Here is an 18,187-nt window from a genome sequence, read left to right as displayed (position 1 = left end):
TAGGGGGAGAGAGAGGGACACAAGGTGCCGGTCCCTAGGGGGAGGGAGAGAGAGGGACACAAGGGTGCCGGTCCCTAGGGGAAGGGAGAGAGGGACACAAGGGTGCCGGTCCCTAGGGGGAGGGAGAGAGAGGGACACAAGGGTGCCGGTCCCTAGGGGGAAGGGAGAGAGGGACACAAGGGTGCCGGTCCCTAGGGGGGGAGGGAGAGAGAGGGACACAAGGGTGCCGGTCTAGGGGGAAGGGAGAGAGGGACACAAGGGTGCCGGTCCCTAGGGGGGGAGGGAGAGAGAGGGACACAAGGGTGGCCGGTCCCTAGGGGGAAGGGAGAGAGGGACACAAGGGTGCCGGTCCCTAGGGGGGAGGGAGAGAGAGGGACACAAGGGTGCCGGTCCCTAGGGGGAGGGAGAGAGAGGGACACAAGGGTGCCGGTCCCTAGGGGGAGAGAGAGGGACACAAGGGTGCCGGTCCCTAGGGGGAAGGGAGAGAGAGGACACAAGGGTGCCGGTCCCTAGGGGGGAGGGAGAGAGAGGGACACAAGGGTGCCGGGTCCCTAGGGGGGAGGGAGAGAGAGGGACACAAGGGTGCCGGTCCCTAGGGGGGAGAGAGAGGGACACAAGGGTGCCGGTCCCTAGGGGGAGGGAGAGAGAGGGACACAAGGGTGCCGGTCCCTAGGGGGGAGGAGAGACACAAGGGTGCCGGTCCCTAGGGGGAGGGAGGGAGAGGGACACAAGGGTGCCGGTCCCTAGGGGGAAGGGAGAGAGGGACACAAGGGTGCCGGTCCCTAGGGGGGAGGGAGAGGGACACAAGGGTGCCGGTCCCTAGGGGGGAGGGAGAGAGAGGGACACAAGGGTGCCGGTCCCTAGGGGGGAGGGAGAGAGAGGGACACAAGGGTGCCGGTCCCTAGGGGGGAGGGAGAGACACAAGGGTGCCGGTCCCTAGGGGGGAGGGAGGGAGAGGGACACAAGGGTGCCGGTCCCTAGGGGGAAGGGAGAGAGGGACACAAGGGTGCCGGTCCCTAGGGGGGAGGGAGGGAGAGGGACACAAGGGTGCCGGTCCCTAGGGGGAAGGGAGAGAGGGACACAAGGGTGCCGGTCCCTAGGGGGAAGGGAGAGAGGGACACAAGGGTGCCGGTCCCTAGGGGGGAGGGAGAGAGAGGGACACAAGGGTGCCGGTCCCTAGGGGGGAGGGAGAGACACAAGGGTGCCGGTCCCTAGGGGGGAGGGAGGGAGAGGGACACAAGGGTGCCGGTCCCTAGGGGGGAGGGAGAGGGACACAAGGGTGCCGGTCCCTAGGGGGGAGGGAGAGACACAAGGGTGCCGGTCCCTAGGGGGGAGGGAGAGAGAGGGACACAAGGGTGCCGGTCCCTAGGGGGGAGAGAGAGGGAGACGGACAGGAGTTTCCGGCCGCTGAGCGAAAGTTACGGATAAATGAGATTGATCCTACGACCCTGGGTGGAGTTTCGGCCCCTCCCATTCCGCAGTTTCCTATTGGCTGCCAGTGTGTAATCCCGCCTCTGCAGCTCTGGCATTGGTCCCCAGGTAACAAGCCAGTTCCCGGCCGCTGTCAGAGAGCGGAGTCAGTTCGCAGCGGGTTCGGGATCCGAGCGGCTCCTCCCGGGAACTGAGCCCGACCCCGACCCCGAGCGCCCTCACTGGGATAGGAGTCCGGATACAGGAACCGTCTGCCGGAAACTCACCTGGTTACCTGTCCGGATAGGGATTTGCTTTCCGGACTCACCTGGTTACCTGTCCCGGGAAGGGAGATACAGGAGGAGGAGGAGGAGATTCGTTAAGGTAAATGTTTCCGGGATTCACCTGTTTGGGGGGCGGGGCAGTACTTACCTGCACTCACAGGGGTAGTTGTGACGGGGCCGGTACCTCTGATCCCTTCTAATTGCCCCAGTGCGGCCCGTAAGTGTCTCTGTAGGTCTCACATAGGGGTAACTGGGCCCCTCACTCTTAATACCCCCCCCCCCTGTACAGCTGCTATCTGCCCCACAGCCCCAGCCCTATAACTACCAGCCCCCTACTTACCCCTTACTCACTAGTACCCATCCCTAGTACTCCCCTTACTCACTAGTACCCATCCCTAGTACTCCCCTTACTCACTAGTACCCATCCCTAGTACTCCCCTTACTCACTAGTACCCATCCCTAGTACTCCCCTTACTCACTAGTACCAATCCCTAGTACTCCCCTCCCCCACTAGTACCCATCCCTAGTACTCCCCCTTACTCACTAGTACCCATCCCTAGTACTCCCCTCCCCCACTAGTACCCATCCCTAGTACTCCCCCTTACTCACTAGTACCCATCCCTAGTACTCCCCCTTACTCACTAGTACCCATCCCTAGTACTCCCCTTACTCACTAGTACCCATCCCTAGTACTCCCCTTACTCACTAGTACCCATCCCTAGTACTCCCCCTTACTCACTAGTACAGATCCCTAGTACTCCCCTTACTCACTAGTACCCATCCCTAGTACTCCCCTTACTCACTAGTACCCATCCCTAGTACTCCCCTTACTCACTAGTACCCATCCCTAGTACTCCCCTTACTCACTAGTACCCATCCCTAGTACTCCCCTTACTCACTAGTACCCATCCCTAGTACTCCCCTTACTCACTAGTACCCATCCCTAGTACTCCCCTTACTCACTAGTACCGATCCCTAGTACTCCCCTTACTCGTACCCATCCCTAGTACTCCCCTTACTCACTAGTACCGATCCCTAGTACTCCCCTTACTCGTACCCATCCCTAGTACTCCCCTTACTCACTAGTACCCATCCCTAGTACTCCCCTTACTCACTACAGTACCCATCCCTAGTACTCCCCTTACTCACTAGTACCGATCCCTAGTACTCCCCTTACTCACTAGTACCGATCCCTAGTACTCCCCTCCCCCACTAGTACCCATCCCTAGTACTCCCCTTACTCACTAGTACCGATCCCTAGTACTCCCCTCCCCCACTAGTACCCATCCCTAGTACTCCCCTTACTCACTAGTACCCATCCCTAGTACTCCCCTTACTCACTACAGTACCCATCCCTAGTACTCCCCTTACTCACTAGTACCCATCCCTAGTACTCCCCTTACTCACTAGTACCAATCCCTAGTACTCCCCTTACTCACTAGTACCGATCTCTAGTACTCCCCTTACTCACTAGTACCGATCCCTAGTACTCCCCTTACTCACTAGTACCGATCCCTAGTACTCCCCTTACTCACTAGTACCGATCCCTAGTACTCCCCTTACTCACTAGTACCGATCTCTAGTACTCCCCTTACTCACTAGTACCCATCCCTAGTACTCCCCTTACTCACTACAGTACCCATCCCTAGTACTCCCCTTACTCACTAGTACCCATCCCTAGTACTCCCCTTACTCACTAGTACCAATCCCTAGTACTCCCCTTACTCACTAGTACCGATCTCTAGTACTCCCCTTACTCACTAGTACCGATCCCTAGTACTCCCCTTACTCACTAGTACCGATCCCTAGTACTCCCCTTACTCACTAGTACCGATCCCTAGTACTCCCCTTACTCACTAGTACCGATCCCTAGTACTCCCCTTACTCACTAGTACTGATCCCTAGTACTCCCCTCCCCCACTAGTACCGATCCCTAGTACTCCCCTCCCCCACTAGTACCGATCCCTGGTACTCCCCTTACTCACTAGTACCGATCCCTGGTACTCCCCTTAGTCACTAGTACCGATCCCTAGTACTCCCCTTACTCGCTAGTACCGATCCCTAGTACTCTCCGTACTCGCTAGTACCGATCCCTAGTACTCTCCGTACTCGCTAGTACCGATCCCTAGTACTCTCCTTACTCACTAGTACCGATCCCTAGTACTCCCCTTACTCACTAGTACCCATCCCTAGTACTCCCCTTACTCACTAGTACCGATCCCTAGTACTCTCCTTACTCACTAGTACCGATCCCTAGTACTCCCCTTACTCGCTAGTACCCATCCCTAGTACTCCCCTTACTCACTAGTACCGATCCCTAGTACTCTCCTTACTCGCTAGTACTACTGGCACCCTGAGTGATACCTTATAAGCAGCTTGGTGTCACCAGTGGGTTAGGGGGGAAGCTGGGCATATGGGACAGTGTTGGGCAAGTGATACTTGGGGCATTGGCTAATGCTGGGCATATGGGATAGTGTTGGGCAAGTGATATGGAGACATTGGCTAATACTGAGCATATGGGACAGTGTTGGGCAAGTGATATGGAGACATTGGCTAATACTGAGCATATGGGACAGTGTTGGGCAAGTGATATGGAGACATTGGCTAATGCTGGGCATATGGGATAGTGTTGGGCAAGTGATATGGAGACATTGGCTAATGCTGGGCATATGGGATAGTGTTGGGCAAGTGATATGGAGACATTGGCTAATACTGAGCATATGGGACAGTGTTGGGCAAGTGATATGGAGACATTGGCTAATGCTGGGCATATGGGATAGTGTTGGGCAAGTGATATGGAGACATTGGCTAATGCTGGGCATATGGGATAGTGTTGGGCAAGTGATATGGAGACATTGGCTAATGCTGGGCATATGGGATAGTGTTGGGCAAGTGATCTGTGGGTATAAGGGCTAGTGCTGGGCGGGTGATACTGGCAGTTTGGGCTCGGGCCCCTGCAGGGGGCACTACATTAATGTGCCAATGTGGCCTTTGACCCACTGGGTTTCTTTACTTGCCCAATACTTGGCCAATATCTGCCCCAGTAGGGCCCATACACATCACAGACCCTTTAGTCTCGGGCACCAGTCACATGGCCCAGGTCACATGATGAATAGACGCACTGAGCCGCTTATCCGCATTCCTAGCGGGGGGGGGGACTGGGCCGAACCTCTCACTAAGAACTTTCCCAGCAGCTGAAATTCATTCTACCAATTGGGAGAAGGGGGCGTGGCGGCTCCATACCCTGCGCCCCTAAAGATACCCCCACGATACCCCCTTTATAGCTGCATGTTTTGGTTGCTACCCAGTTACTAAGGTTACCAACCAAAATGGGGCAATTTTCCTTCTCTGACCCTTCCAACCAATCACATTAACCCCTTGGATTCCCTACAGAACCTGGAAATCATGTGACCTATCAGAAAATATCTGCCTGTTGCCCAGGTTTGGTCTGAGATCCAAATAGCCCCTGGGGCATTTCCAGTACCCAGTGGCCCAAACAGCCCCCCACTGGCCCAATAAATAGTGACTGTTCATTGCCCAGTCTGGCAACCTGTGGCCCTGGCCTATGGGCAGCTTAACATTCCCTGGCACTGCCACTGGGACCCACTAGTCAGTTGCTGTATTGCCCCCTACTGGTTATAATCAGAATGACACGAGTCACCCGGGGCAGGAGTAATTAACCCTTCTCTCCCCAGCTGATATTTAATAATAGAGTCACTCAGCCCTGTAGCATTGGCCAAACACCCTACCCTTCTGCCCTACCCAGAGTTCCCTGCAGGGGGGGTAAAGTTGCCCTTGGGGCAGGTGTGAGCACCAATCAGAAGCTTTGGGCCAGAATGGGTCTGGCAGTGAGATTTAGACTTCTCATTGGGCCCCGTGTAGGTCGGTTCTGTACTTCAGCCCATTAATGGATCATTGATGACTTATTCTGTGCGCCCCCCCCCCCCCCGTTCTTATGCGGCCCCCTGACGTGCCCAAGTTCTGCCCGGGCCCAGTAAGGGATCCGACAAGCTGGTACCGTTCATTCTTTGAGAGAGAAATGATTCCCAGGTTAGATATTGGCACTGGGACTTTGCCCTATTAAAGTTAATATAATACTGGGGGGGGGCGCTACTGTTCCTTTAAAAATACAGAATGGTTGCTATGGGTTACGCTACTGAGTACTGTAGTGGGGGGGGGTTATATTCAACATGTGGCCCCTAGAAGGACATTATGGGGGGGGTTCCTCTACCACCTCTCTGGGGGTTTGCCCTGGGAATCAGGCACAGGGGGGGCACCTACACAGGCAGGGGGGGCACCTACACAGGCAGGGGGGGCACCTACACAGGCAGGGGGGGCACATGCTCAGTGCAGGGTTAGTAACGCTCAGGCTCCGTGCCCCCCCCCCCCCCCCCCCCCGGGATTAGTAATGAGCCCAGGGGTTTAGCTGGATTGGCCGGTGGGACATTTCCTCAACAGATTTTGGGGATTAATCAGATTCTTTGGTTTCTCTCTGCTCCCCGGGGCCCCCCCATGGGTGTTCTGGAAAGAAATACAGTTGTGGGGGGGGGGAGAAAGCTTTAGGGTGGTATTGTTACTGTGTGTATAGTAAGGCAAGAAGGTGCCAGGGGGAGGGGCTGGCATGGTTGCTGTGTGTATAGTAAGGCAAGAAGGTGCCAGGGGGAGGAGCTGGCATGGTTGCTGTGTGTATAGTAAGGCAAGAAGGTGCCAGGGGAGGGGCTGGCATGGTTGCTGTGTGTATAGTAAGGCAAGAAGGTGCCAGGGGGAGGAGCTGGCATGGTTGCTGTGTGTATAGTAAGGCAAGAAGGTGCCAGGGGAGGGGCTGGCATGGTTGCTGTGTGTATAGTAAGGCAAGAAGGTGCCAGGGGGAGGAGCTGGCATGGTTGCTGTGTGTATAGTAAGGCAAGAAGGTGCCAGGGGGAGGAGCTGGCATGGTTGCTGTGTGTATGGTAAGGCAAGAAGGTGCCAGGGGGAGGAGCTGGCATGGTTGCTGTGTGTATGGTAAGGCAAGAAGGTGCCAGGGGGAGGAGCTGGCATGGTTGCTGTGTGTATGGTAAGGCAAGAAGGTGCCAGGGGGAGGAGCTGGCATGGTTGCTGTGTGTATAGTAAGGCAAGAAGGTGCCAGGGGAGGGGCTGGCATGGTTGCTGTGTGTATAGTAAGGCAAGAAGGTGCCAGGGGAGGGGCTGGCATGGTTGCTGTGTGTATAGTAAGGCAAGAAGGTGCCAGGGGAGGGGCTGGCATGGTTGCTGTGTGTATAGTAAGGCAAGAAGGTGCCAGGGGAGGGGCTGGCATGGTTGCTGTGTGTATAGTAAGGCAAGATGGTGCCAGGGGAGGGGCTGGCATGGTTGCTGTGTGTATAGTAAGGCAAGATTGGGTTAGTCCAATATGCAGAATTTAGCTGTTCTGAAGCTACAACTCCCAGCACCCAGTGAGATATTCATGCACTTACTGCCCCCACTCACTCCGTGCTTTGCCCCCACGTGTTGCCCCCCTGATGGATTTAGCGCTTCTCTCTGTGCCGCCCCGGGGCCTGCTGGGAATGAAGGGCACATTACGCTCAGCCAATGAGCTGTGTATGACTGAAGGCTAAACCCCGGCCCGTATTCTATTGATGGGACCGTGGGAATCATTCCCCTCAGTGGGTTCAGGATAATAATATTGCTACAAAGCTTTAGTTCCCCTTTAATTCAGAGAAAATAAAAGAACTGTTGGTCCCTCCCCCGAGGAGCTGCCAATCATTTATATTCTGATCAACACGAAACAAATATCTTTATATAAATATGTACTGAAAAGCCCTACAGAGTAAAGGCACCGCTATGGGGCAACTAGAATAAGCCCAGGTTGTGCCCCTGGGGCAACAGCAAATGGGGCAGTTTGTTACCCCGTGTTTGTGAGTTGTACCCGGGGCATCGGGAAGCAAATCGGAAACCGCTGCATCAAATCTGCCCCCAGCCCTCCCCCTCCTGCCCCAACACATAGATAGTTGCCCCCAGACTGGCAGAGGCATTAAGTTGCCTGTTTGGCTCAATAGCAGTTGGGAACCGGCCGAACCTGTTGGTGTTGGGGTTTCCCCGGCTCGGCGCACTGCCCCCCCCCCCCCCCCGCAGTCACGTGACATGGAAAATAAAACAGGGATATTCTGAGGTGGGGGGGATCTGCCTCTTACTGGGGCAGATTTTGCTTTACTGTCTATGGAGCGATCCTGTCCTACATGTAGGCTGGCACCCATGTTCTGTGGGGCAACTGCCAGCCTGTGAGGCACTAAGCTGCTGGTTGCCCCTGGGCTTATCGAAAATTCATCCGATTCCCCCTCCACCATTTGCTTTACTTGCCCCATTAAAAAGCTTCTGGTCCAACCGGTTCTGCCCCCCCCCCCCCCCCTTGTATGGCAGGACCGGACCAATTCATACACAGTGGGGGGCAACTCTGGTTTAAGTGGGACCCCTCCCAATTTTTGCTAATTAGTGAAAATGTAACAAACACCGATATGTAAGTATTGGGCCTATTCTGCCCCTTGTGACGGACGTGAGTCTTTTTCAACCTGAGCTGCTACGTGGGGTTACGGGGTATCTATTGGCTGGAGATTCCTTCCTGTCTCTGATTGGCTGAGTCGCTTTATGGTGTTCCTGGGTTTATGGACCAATTACAGGGGAGACAGCGATAATATCCTATAATTGGGCCCCTGAATGTGGCGGCAGCGAGTGAATTAATTAGAGAAGTGTAATTACAGGCAGACACGCCCCTGGGGTTAATTAGATCATGTGGGGGAGGGGCTCCTATTGGCCGGTAGCATTGGGGCGGCTTCTCCTCAAATAGAAACAAATCACCATTTATACCTGAGAAACTGGTTTGTCTGCAGCGAAACAAGAAACTCCTCCCATTTGCCCCACCCACCCCCGTGGGATCTGGGTGCAGTTCAACAGTCCTAGGTCAGTCGGTTCATATGGTCTGGGAATAACCGCAGCGCGGGAGAGTCCAACGTCCCTCCCGGGGGTGTCAGGAAGGTACATTCACCTGCACAGTACCCCCTACTGTAAATGATAAGGATATTAGCAGTCACTGAGGGGTTCTGTGCCCCCCATATAAAGGCACAAGGCTGCAGGCTGAGTTATACAGGGAACTCTGAGTATCACTCATGTATTATAAGGGATAATGTACCCCCTACTGTAAATGATAAGGATATTAGCAGTCACTGAGGGGTTCTGTGCCCCCCATATAAAGGCACAAGGCTGCAGGCTGAGTTATACAGGGAACTCTGAGTATCACTCATGTATTATAAGGGATAATGTACCCCCTACTGTAAATGATAAGGATATTAGCAGTCACTGAGGGGTTCTGTGCCCCCCATATAAAGGCACAAGGCTGCAGGCTGAGTTATACAGGGAACTCTGAGTATCACTCATGTATTATAAGGGATAATGTACCCCCTACTGTAAATGATAAGGATATTAGCAGTCACTGAGGGGTTCTGTGCCCATATAAAGGTATAATAGATGACACTGGGTGGGGATACAGGGGTGGGTGAGGAATGGGGTATTAACACAAAGCTAATTGCCCTGTTACAGCTGCTATTGGCCGCTCGGGGAGCTGGTCGGTAAGACTGAGAGGTGGCTATCTCTGGGGCCAATGTTCCTGTGACAGAACCATGTCTGAAGTCCAGGAGGCTGTGGTACTGGAGGAAGAAGAGGAGGAAGAAGATGCCTCTAACAGCTGTGGGACGGGGGAAGATGAAGACGACGGGGAACCGAAGATCTGCCGCGCGTGTGGGGACCGGGCCACGGGGTATCACTTCAACGCCATGACGTGCGAGGGCTGCAAGGGGTTCTTCAGGTGGGTATTGGGATAATGGCGTCTCCCTCGGGGGCCCTTACGCCCCAACGTCACGCTGCTGGGAGGGGCCCCCGGGGGGTTAAATGTAAGAATAGAATTAGTTAAATAATGCAGTATGGCAACTTTCCCTTTAATGAGTCATGTGAGTGTTTAATCCCCCCCACCCGCACCCCCACCTACAGCAGACAATAATTGCCGTGGAGATGAAACTGGGTGTTGTGTTGTTAAGGGATACTAGTTGCTAAGCAACCAGATCGATGGAGCTGCCGTTGGGTATGGGAGTACTTTGCCTTAGTGTATGGGAGTGGCTAAAGGCTGGCCGGGGGGTCAGTATAAGGGGGGTGCTGACCCCGTTCCCAAGTGCCCCCTCCCTCTGTGCCGCCGGTGCAACTGGAACTCACTGGGCCCCACAACTAAATCATTTATAGGCTCCAATCACCTTTGTAAATAAGATGTTTTTCTGGCTCCTCCCCCTGCGCCACAGGCGGGCCATGAAGCGGAAGTTGCAGCTCAGTTGCCCTTTCCAGAATTCCTGCGTCATCAACAAGAGCAACCGGCGCCACTGCCAGGCCTGTCGGCTCAAGAAATGCCTGGACATCGGGATGAGGAAAGAGCGTGAGTCCTAAGGGCACCAATGGGGGGCGGGGCAGTGGGCGGGGGCAGGAGAGTCACATGACACATTCCCCCAATATGAGCAGTGTCTATAAACACTGTGCAAGGGAAGCAAATCCTTTATCCAGGGTCAGTAATGCCTGTCATTTTCTCTAACCCCACCCTTTTCCAGTAAGCTCCTCCCCTGCGGAGCCTTTCAGAAGCAAAACTCAGTATATTGGACTTTGGGGGCTCCATGAGGATCCCTGTGGCCCAGAGAGTAGAGCTGCTAGCCAGGAGCCATATTGTACTTGCCCCATCCCAACCTCCTGCCTTGGCCCAATGGGCTTGCCGTACTGTTACGGTCCCGGTGCCGCCATGTTCTGCTGATTCGGGTCTCTCTGCCTTGCAGTGATCATGTCGGATGAAGCAGTGGAACAGAGGCGAGCGCTAATCAAGAGAAAGCAGAGATTGGCCGAGTCGCCCCCAGAGCCCCCCGGAACCAGTCTGACCCCCGAGCAGCAGCACTTTGTCACCGAACTGGCCGGGGCCCACACCAAAACCTTCGACTTCAACTTCTCCTCCTTCAAGAACTTTCGGGTAATTTGTCTTTTATTGTTTTCTCTCAGGGGGTCTCATGGGGGCGCTGTGCTGCCCTAGGCCCTATAGGGTACTCTGTGTCCCCTCAGTGACTGCTAATATCCTTATCATTTACAGTAGGGGGTACATTATCCCTTATAATACATGAGTGATACTCAGAGTTCCCTGTATAACTCAGCCTGCAGCCTTGTGCCTTTATATGGGGGGCACAGAACCCCTCAGTGACTGCTAATATCCTTATCATTTACAGTAGGGGGTACATTATCCCTTATAATACATGAGTGATACTCAGAGTTCCCTGTATAACTCAGCCTGCAGCCTTGTGCCTTTATATGGGGGGCACAGAACCCCTCAGTGACTGCTAATATCCTTATCATTTACATTAGGGGGTACATTATCCCTTATAATACATGAGTGATACTCAGAGTTCCCTGTATAACTCAGCCTGCAGCCTTGTGCCTTTATATGGGGGGCACAGAACCCCTCAGTGACTGCTAATATCCTTATCATTTACAGTAGGGGGTACATTATCCCTTATAATACATGAGTGATACTCAGAGTTCCCTGTATAACTCAGCCTGCAGCCTTGTGCCTTTATATGGGGGGCACAGAACCCCTCAGTGACTGCTAATATCCTTATCATTTACAGTAGGGGGTACATTATCCCTTATAATACATGAGTGATACTCAGGGTTCCCTGTATAACTCAGCCTGCAGCCTTGTGCCTTTATATGGGGGGCACAGAACCCCTCAGTGACTGCTAATATCCTTATCATTTACAGTAGGGGGTACATTATCCGTTGCTGCTAAATAGAGACCCCTGAACTTCAACTCTAGCCTTGCGTCATTCCTATCCCTCTCCTATGTCTCTATGGTTTGTTACCTTGGCAACCTAATCATGCACATAGTCACAATGCCATTAGTCTCCATGGTTACGGAGAGTTGACAATGGGGCTTATTTTGGTTCCATTATCCTTGGCGACCCTACATGTCATGTGCTTCATACACACAGTGGGGGGTTAGCCCGGGGGTCCGTGCTTGTATGGAGTAACCATTCTGTTGACGATGAGACCCCCACAGATACAATAATATAACTATAGTCTGTTCCGCCCACTGGTTCCTCATTCGCTCCTGTGGGCGGAGCTCTAGAGTCCTAATTAAGTTGTTGATAATAAGTTTCCATGGTAACTGCAACTGCACAGTTGGGGTGTCATGGCTACCAACGTGGTCAGAAGGCTTAGACTCAACCAACTCACTTTGGGGGGGGGGGACAAGGCTTGGCCTTCAGCCTGTTCCATATAATATTGGGTAGGGAATCCCCGGGGGTCTTGGCTCAGTTGCCCATTTATCCAGTATTGTTGCCTAAGGGCTCGGAGGGCATCAGTAAGTGGCACCGCCCACTGTTCTTCTCTCTCAGCCAATAAAGAGATCCTCAGACCCAACCCAAGACCCAGATGACGAACCCCAAGCGACGTCTTCAGGAGCCTTCCTCATGCTCCCCCACATCTCCGACCTCATCACCTACATGATCAAGGGGGTCATCAGCTTTGCCAAAATGCTCCCCTACTTCAAGTAAGTCATCAGCATGGGTGGGCGGTCCTAAAAATCATCCAATCCTGTCACAGGATGGACATTAAGGTGGGACACCCCCCTATCTACTTGTGTCAGTAGTGATGAACCTTCCAGCAAAGATCCAATCCTCTCACTGGCAGATCAGTAGGGCGGGATCTCCCCCCACCCAATCCTCTCACTGGCAGATCAGTAGGGCGGGATCTCCCCCCACCCAATCCTCTCACTGGCAGATCAGTAGGGCGGGATCTTATCAGAGTTCAGTTGCTGCCCCTTGGGGCCAGGGGTGGGGGGTCATTAGTTTATCTAAAAGTGACAGATCCCCAATACCTGGAACCCCCCTTTTTCTCAGATGACATTTCCCAGTAGCCCAGTGGGGCCGGACAGGTTATCCAGTTATTGCTCTATGATCCCCATTCAGTTCTCCAGTTTATATAACAGTGGGGGGTTCAGTGAGTGCTTTGCTGACTTCCAGCACTGGGGTCCTAGGTTCAATTCCAGCCAGGGCACAGTCTGTATCCTGCCCCCCCTGGGTCTGTATGGGGGTCTGTATCCTGCCCCCCCTGGGTCTGTATGGGGGTCTGTATCCTGCCCCCCCTGGGTCTGTATGGGGGTCTGTATCCTGCCCCCCCTGGGTCTGTATGGGGGTCTGTATCCTGCCCCCCCTGGGTCTGTATGGGGGTCTGTATCCTGCCCCCCCTGGGTCTGTATGGGGGTCTGTATCCTGCCCCCCCTGGGTCTGTATGGGGGTCTGTATCCTGCCCCCCCTGGGTCTGTATGGGGGTCTGTGCCTCTAATTCTGCCCCCTCTGTGCCTCTCAGGAGCCTGAACATTGAGGACCAAATTGCTCTGCTGAAAGGTTCTGTGGTTGAGGTTTGTGTGATCCGATTCAACACCATGTTTGTCCCCGAGACCAATTCGTGGGAGTGCGGCCCAATCACGTATAACACTGAGGATATGACTATGGGTGAGTCCCGCCCACTCCCATGTGGAACCGAGCCCTCTGATTGGCCCATTCTCTCCCTTGCACTTGTGCTTATTTGTGCCCTGGGTACCCCTGGAACTATAGTGGGGTGACTGTTACCCCAATGTTTCTATATATCTGTAACCTTGTTATGGGCTAAGGGGGCCCAGCCTGAAGGCCAGTTAGGGGGGGATTTGGGGTGAGTGCTTATTTGTGCCCTGGGTACCCCTGGAACTATAGCGGGGTGACTGTTACCCCAATGTTTCTATATATCTGTAACCTTGTTATGGGCTAAGGGGGGCCCAGCCTGAAGGCCAGTTAGGGGGGGATTTGGGGTGAGTGCTTATTTGTGCCCTGGGTACCCCTGGAACTATAGCAGGGTGACTGTTACCCCAATGTTTCTATATATCTGTAACCTTGTTATGGGCTAAGGGGGCCCAGCCTGAAGGCCAGTTAGGGGGGGATTTGGGGTGAGTGCTTATTTGTGCCCTGGGTACCCCTGGAACTATAGCGGGGTGACTGTTACCCCAATGTTTCTATATATCTGTAACCTTGTTATGGGCTAAGGGGGCCCAGCCTGAAGGCCAGTTAGGGGGGGATTTGGGGTGAGTGTTTGTGCCCTGGGTACCCCTGGAACTATAGTGGGGTGACTGTTACCCCAATGTTTCTATATATCTGTAACCTTGTTATGGGCTAAGGGGGCCCAGCCTGAAGGCCAGTTAGGGGGGGATTTGGGGTGAGTGCTTATTTGTGCCCTGGGTACCCCTGGAACTATAGCGGGGTGACTGTTACCCCAATGTTTCTATATATCTGTAACCTTGTTATGGGCTAAGGGGGCCCAGCCTGAAGGCCAGTTAGGGGGGATTTGGGGTGAGTGCTTATTTGTGCCCTGGGTACCCCTGGAACTATAGTGGGGTGACTGTTACCCCAATGTTTCTATATATCTGTAACCTTGTTATGGGCTAAGGGGGCCCAGCCTGAAGGCCAGTTAGGGGGGGATTTGGGGTGCTTATTTGTGCCCTGGGTACCCCTGGAACTATAGCGGGGGTGACTGTTACCCCAATGTTTCTATATATCTGTAACCTTGTTATGGGCTAAGGGGGCCCAGCCTGAAGGCCAGTTAGGGGGGGATTTGGGGTGAGTGCTTATTTGTGCCCTGGGTACCCCTGGAACTATAGCGGGGTGACTGTTACCCCAATGTTTCTATGTACCATATTATTTAAGGTCACTGTACCACTAGGTGCCCCCCCATACGGTGCCGCTGGTTCCCCCAGTCAATCAGTCTCTTTGCCCCCCTGTGCCTACAGCTGGATTCCGTCAACTGTTCCTCGAGCCCCTGCTGAGAATGCACCGTATGATGAGGAAACTGAATCTACACAATGAGGAATACGCCCTGATGGCTGCCATGGCCCTTTTCGCTTCAGGTGAGTTCCCTGCCTGAGTAGCGCCACCTACTGGCTTCTATACTGTAGCCCACCCTGTGATTATACAGGCAGGTAACAAGGTTCCTGATAAAACTGGCCCCTTGTGTGTGGGAATGGGATAGGGCCCTTAGATTGTAAGCTCACTGGGGCAGGGGCTGATGGGAATGGGATAGGGCCCTTAGATTGTAAGCTCACTGGGGCAGGGGCTGATGGGAATGGGATAGGGGCCTTAGATTGTAAGCTCACTGGGGCAGGGGCTGATGGGAATGGGATAGGGACCTTAGATTGTAAGCTCACTGGGGCAGGGGCTGATGGGAATGGGATAGGGGCCTTAGATTGTAAGCTCACTGGGGCAGGGACTGATGGGAATGTGATAGGGACCTTAGATTGTAAGCTCACTGGGGCAGGGACTGATGGGAATGGGATAGGGACCTTAGATTGTAAGCTCACTGGGGCAGGGACTGATGGGAATGGGATAGGGCCCTTAGATTGTAAGCTCACTGGGGCAGGGACTGATGGGAATGTGATAGGGACCTTAGATTGTAAGCTCACTGGGGCAGGGACTGATGGGAATGGGATAGGGCCCTTAGATTGTAAGCTCACTGGGGCAGGGGCTGATGGGAATGGGATAGGGGCCTTAGATTGTAAGCTCACTGGGGCAGGGACTGATGGGAATGTGATAGGGACCTTAGATTGTAAGCTCACTGGGGCAGGGACTGATGGGAATGGGATAGGGACCTTAGATTGTAAGCTCACTGGGGCAGGGACTGATGGGAATGTGGTAGGGACCTTAGATTGTAAGCTCACTGGGGCAGGGGCTGATGGGAATGGGATAGGGACCTTAGATTGTAAGCTCACTGGGGCAGGGACTGATGGGAATGGGATAGGGACCTTAGATTGTAAGCTCACTGGGGCAGGGACTGATGGGAATGGGATAGGGACCTTAGATTGTAAGCTCACTGGGGCAGGGGCTGATGGGAATGGGATAGGGACCTTAGATTGTAAGCTCACTGGGGCAGGGACTGATGGGAATGGGATAGGGACCTTAGATTGTAAGCTCACTGGGGCAGGGACTGATGGGAATGGGATAGGGACCTTAGATTGTAAGCTCACTGGGGCAGGGACTGATGGGAATGGGATAGGGACCTTAGATTGTAAGCTCACTGGGGCAGGGACTGATGCGAATGGGATAGGGACCTTAGAGTGTAAGCTCACTGGGGCAGGGGCTGATGGGAATGGGATAGGGACCTTAGAGTGTAAGCTCACTGGGGCAGGGACTGATGGGAATGGGATAGGGACCTTAGATTGTAAGCTCACTGGGGCAGGGGCTGATGGGAATGGGATAGGGACCTTAGATTGTAAGCTCACTGGGGCAGGGGCTGATGGGAATGGGATAGGGACCTTAGATTGTAAGCTCACTGGGGCAGGGGCTGATGGGAATGGCATAGGGGCCTTATGATTTAATGAAAAGCCACAAACCATTGGTTGGAAGTTCCCTTCCACGTGGTTGGACCATATGGGGGGGGGGGTATTTAATGTCACTAACAGACATGTTCTGATTTAGACCGACCGGGGGTCCAAGACTGTAAGAAGATCCAGAACCTGCAGGAACACATTGCCCTGATGCTGAAGAGATACATCGAGTGCCAGCGGCCCCTGTCCCCACAGAACAGGTGAGTCCCGGGGTACAGGGGGGGCAAAAAGGTGTAATAAATGATATATTTGCCTTGTTAGTTGCCCCCACCCCTCTGGAGGCCACGAGGAGGCGCTAGTTGGCAGACAGTGGCCCAGTCCGTTAGGACTGAGATGTACAGGGCAGTCTAGTTCAACCCATATGGGTCCAGTAGAACCAGAATGGACTGATTAGGTCTAACTCCATGCTCTGCTTCTCATTTACCCCTTTACCCCCCCCATGTACCCCAGGCTCCTCTATCCCAAGATCATGGAGTGTCTGACGGAGCTTCGGACGGTCAACGACATCCACAGCAAACAGCTCCTGGAGATCTGGGACATTCAGCCCGACGCCACCCCCCTGCTGCGAGAGGTGTTTGGGTCCCACAATGATTGAGGGGCCCTTGGGTGCTGTGGGTGCTGATCCTTCCACTGAGGTTCTACTGGCACCGGCCCTGTCGGGGGCAACCATGGCCAACCAACAACTGCCTACTGGCACCACTGGGTTATTAGTTCAGCTGGTCGGTGCCAGTCTGTCCATCAGCTCAAGGTGTTTATGGAGACCTCAGTCATCATGTGGAACCTGGAATGGAACCTGGAATGGAACCTGGAATGGAACCTGGAATGGAACCTGGAATGGTCCCACCTGGGTCTCCAACATGGTCAGGAAAGTAAAACAAACTGGGTTCTGTGGCAAAGACTGGGCTAGAGACGCCCTGGCCCGACATAGAGAGAATCCTAGGGACACGCCTGGTCCAACATAGAGAGACTAACGAGGTTCCGTGGCCCAATATCTGGGGCTGTAGGTTCTGCACAGGGTTTGGGGGCCTCAGAATGTTTTTGGGTCTGGGGGTTCTGTATCTGCACCAACCCAGACAGTTCGGGACCAAACTTCTCCCAATACTGAATGAGACTTGTTGGGAGTCGGTCACGGCATTAGCCAAGAACTTACGGCAACAGCAGCCAAAACCTTCTCAGGGGTGAGCCCAATGGGCCGGGGGGGGACCCCGACATTCTATGGAACTGTAAGTGAATAAGGTTTATCTCAGGGCACCCTTCTATTTATACTGACCTCCCCACTGGGCCTTTTGTTAGACGTGGGGGGGGGGGCAAAGGGCTAAATGCTGGGGGTTCTGTCCCGGTAGGTATCGGGGTGGGGGGGGGGGTACATGTAAAAGAGCGTCTGTGTGTGAGTGTTACACGTGTGTTTGTACCTGTTCCGTATGTTCTATTTAATTCTGGTGTTACTGGTACCGTATTGCCTGGCGCCGGGTCCCTTTGGATCCTCCGCCATTTTAAAAAGTGGAAAAAACCTTGTGGCCTTTGTGTTGATTTCATCCTGAGAGGTTTGGGGGGTTAAGAACCGGCACTCGGTACCGACTCTGAATGGACCCGCTCTGCCATCATGGGGGGCCCCTAAGAACCTGTTACAATTGACCTTCCCCCCACATTTATATCTAGCGCCCCCTAACTGTCCCCACAGTCTCTCCAGCCCTTCCATAGAGTAGGGGTTCCCCATACTGAACCAATGGAGACACTGCCACCTACAGGGCAGAAATGTAACTGCAGGACTGGTTAACTCTCTCCAACATAAACTGCCTGTTACAGTTCCACTCTGGTATTTTGCCCCCCCATAGGGAACGCTGCAGGGAGTCCTGCTCGGATGCGCCCTCCTGTGGCCAAACAGGAACATAACTCAGAGCATCACTGGGACTGATCCTGCTGCTTTGCAGTTAGTGGTTCGGCCACTAGAGGGCGATAGGATCACATGTTATCTCCTTATGATTTGCTGCTATTGGCAACCACACTTTGTGCCCCCCTCTGTTCATAAATCTGCCCCTGT

At 53.9% G+C, this 18,187-nt stretch overlaps 1 protein-coding gene across 1 annotated transcript; it reads left to right on the top strand.

The window, feature by feature from the left end:
* Window positions 1-1,547: 1,547 nt before the first annotated feature.
* On the top strand, window positions 1,548-17,656 carry nr1i2 (nuclear receptor subfamily 1 group I member 2). The gene is given in 9 exon segments (NM_001098417.1): window positions 1,548-1,794; window positions 9,261-9,525; window positions 10,010-10,140; window positions 10,529-10,716; window positions 12,134-12,288; window positions 13,107-13,252; window positions 14,557-14,673; window positions 16,238-16,346; window positions 16,597-17,656. Coding segments are annotated over 8 exon segments (1,176 nt in total). The 5' UTR covers window positions 1,548-1,794; window positions 9,261-9,340; the 3' UTR covers window positions 16,742-17,656.
* The last annotated feature ends 531 nt before the right edge of the window (window positions 17,657-18,187 follow it).

This window comes from Xenopus tropicalis, chromosome 2 (assembly GCF_000004195.4).
Source record: "Xenopus tropicalis strain Nigerian chromosome 2, UCB_Xtro_10.0, whole genome shotgun sequence".
Taxonomy (NCBI): Eukaryota; Metazoa; Chordata; class Amphibia; order Anura; family Pipidae; genus Xenopus; species Xenopus tropicalis.
This window is presented reverse-complemented; position numbering and strand designations above follow the sequence as displayed.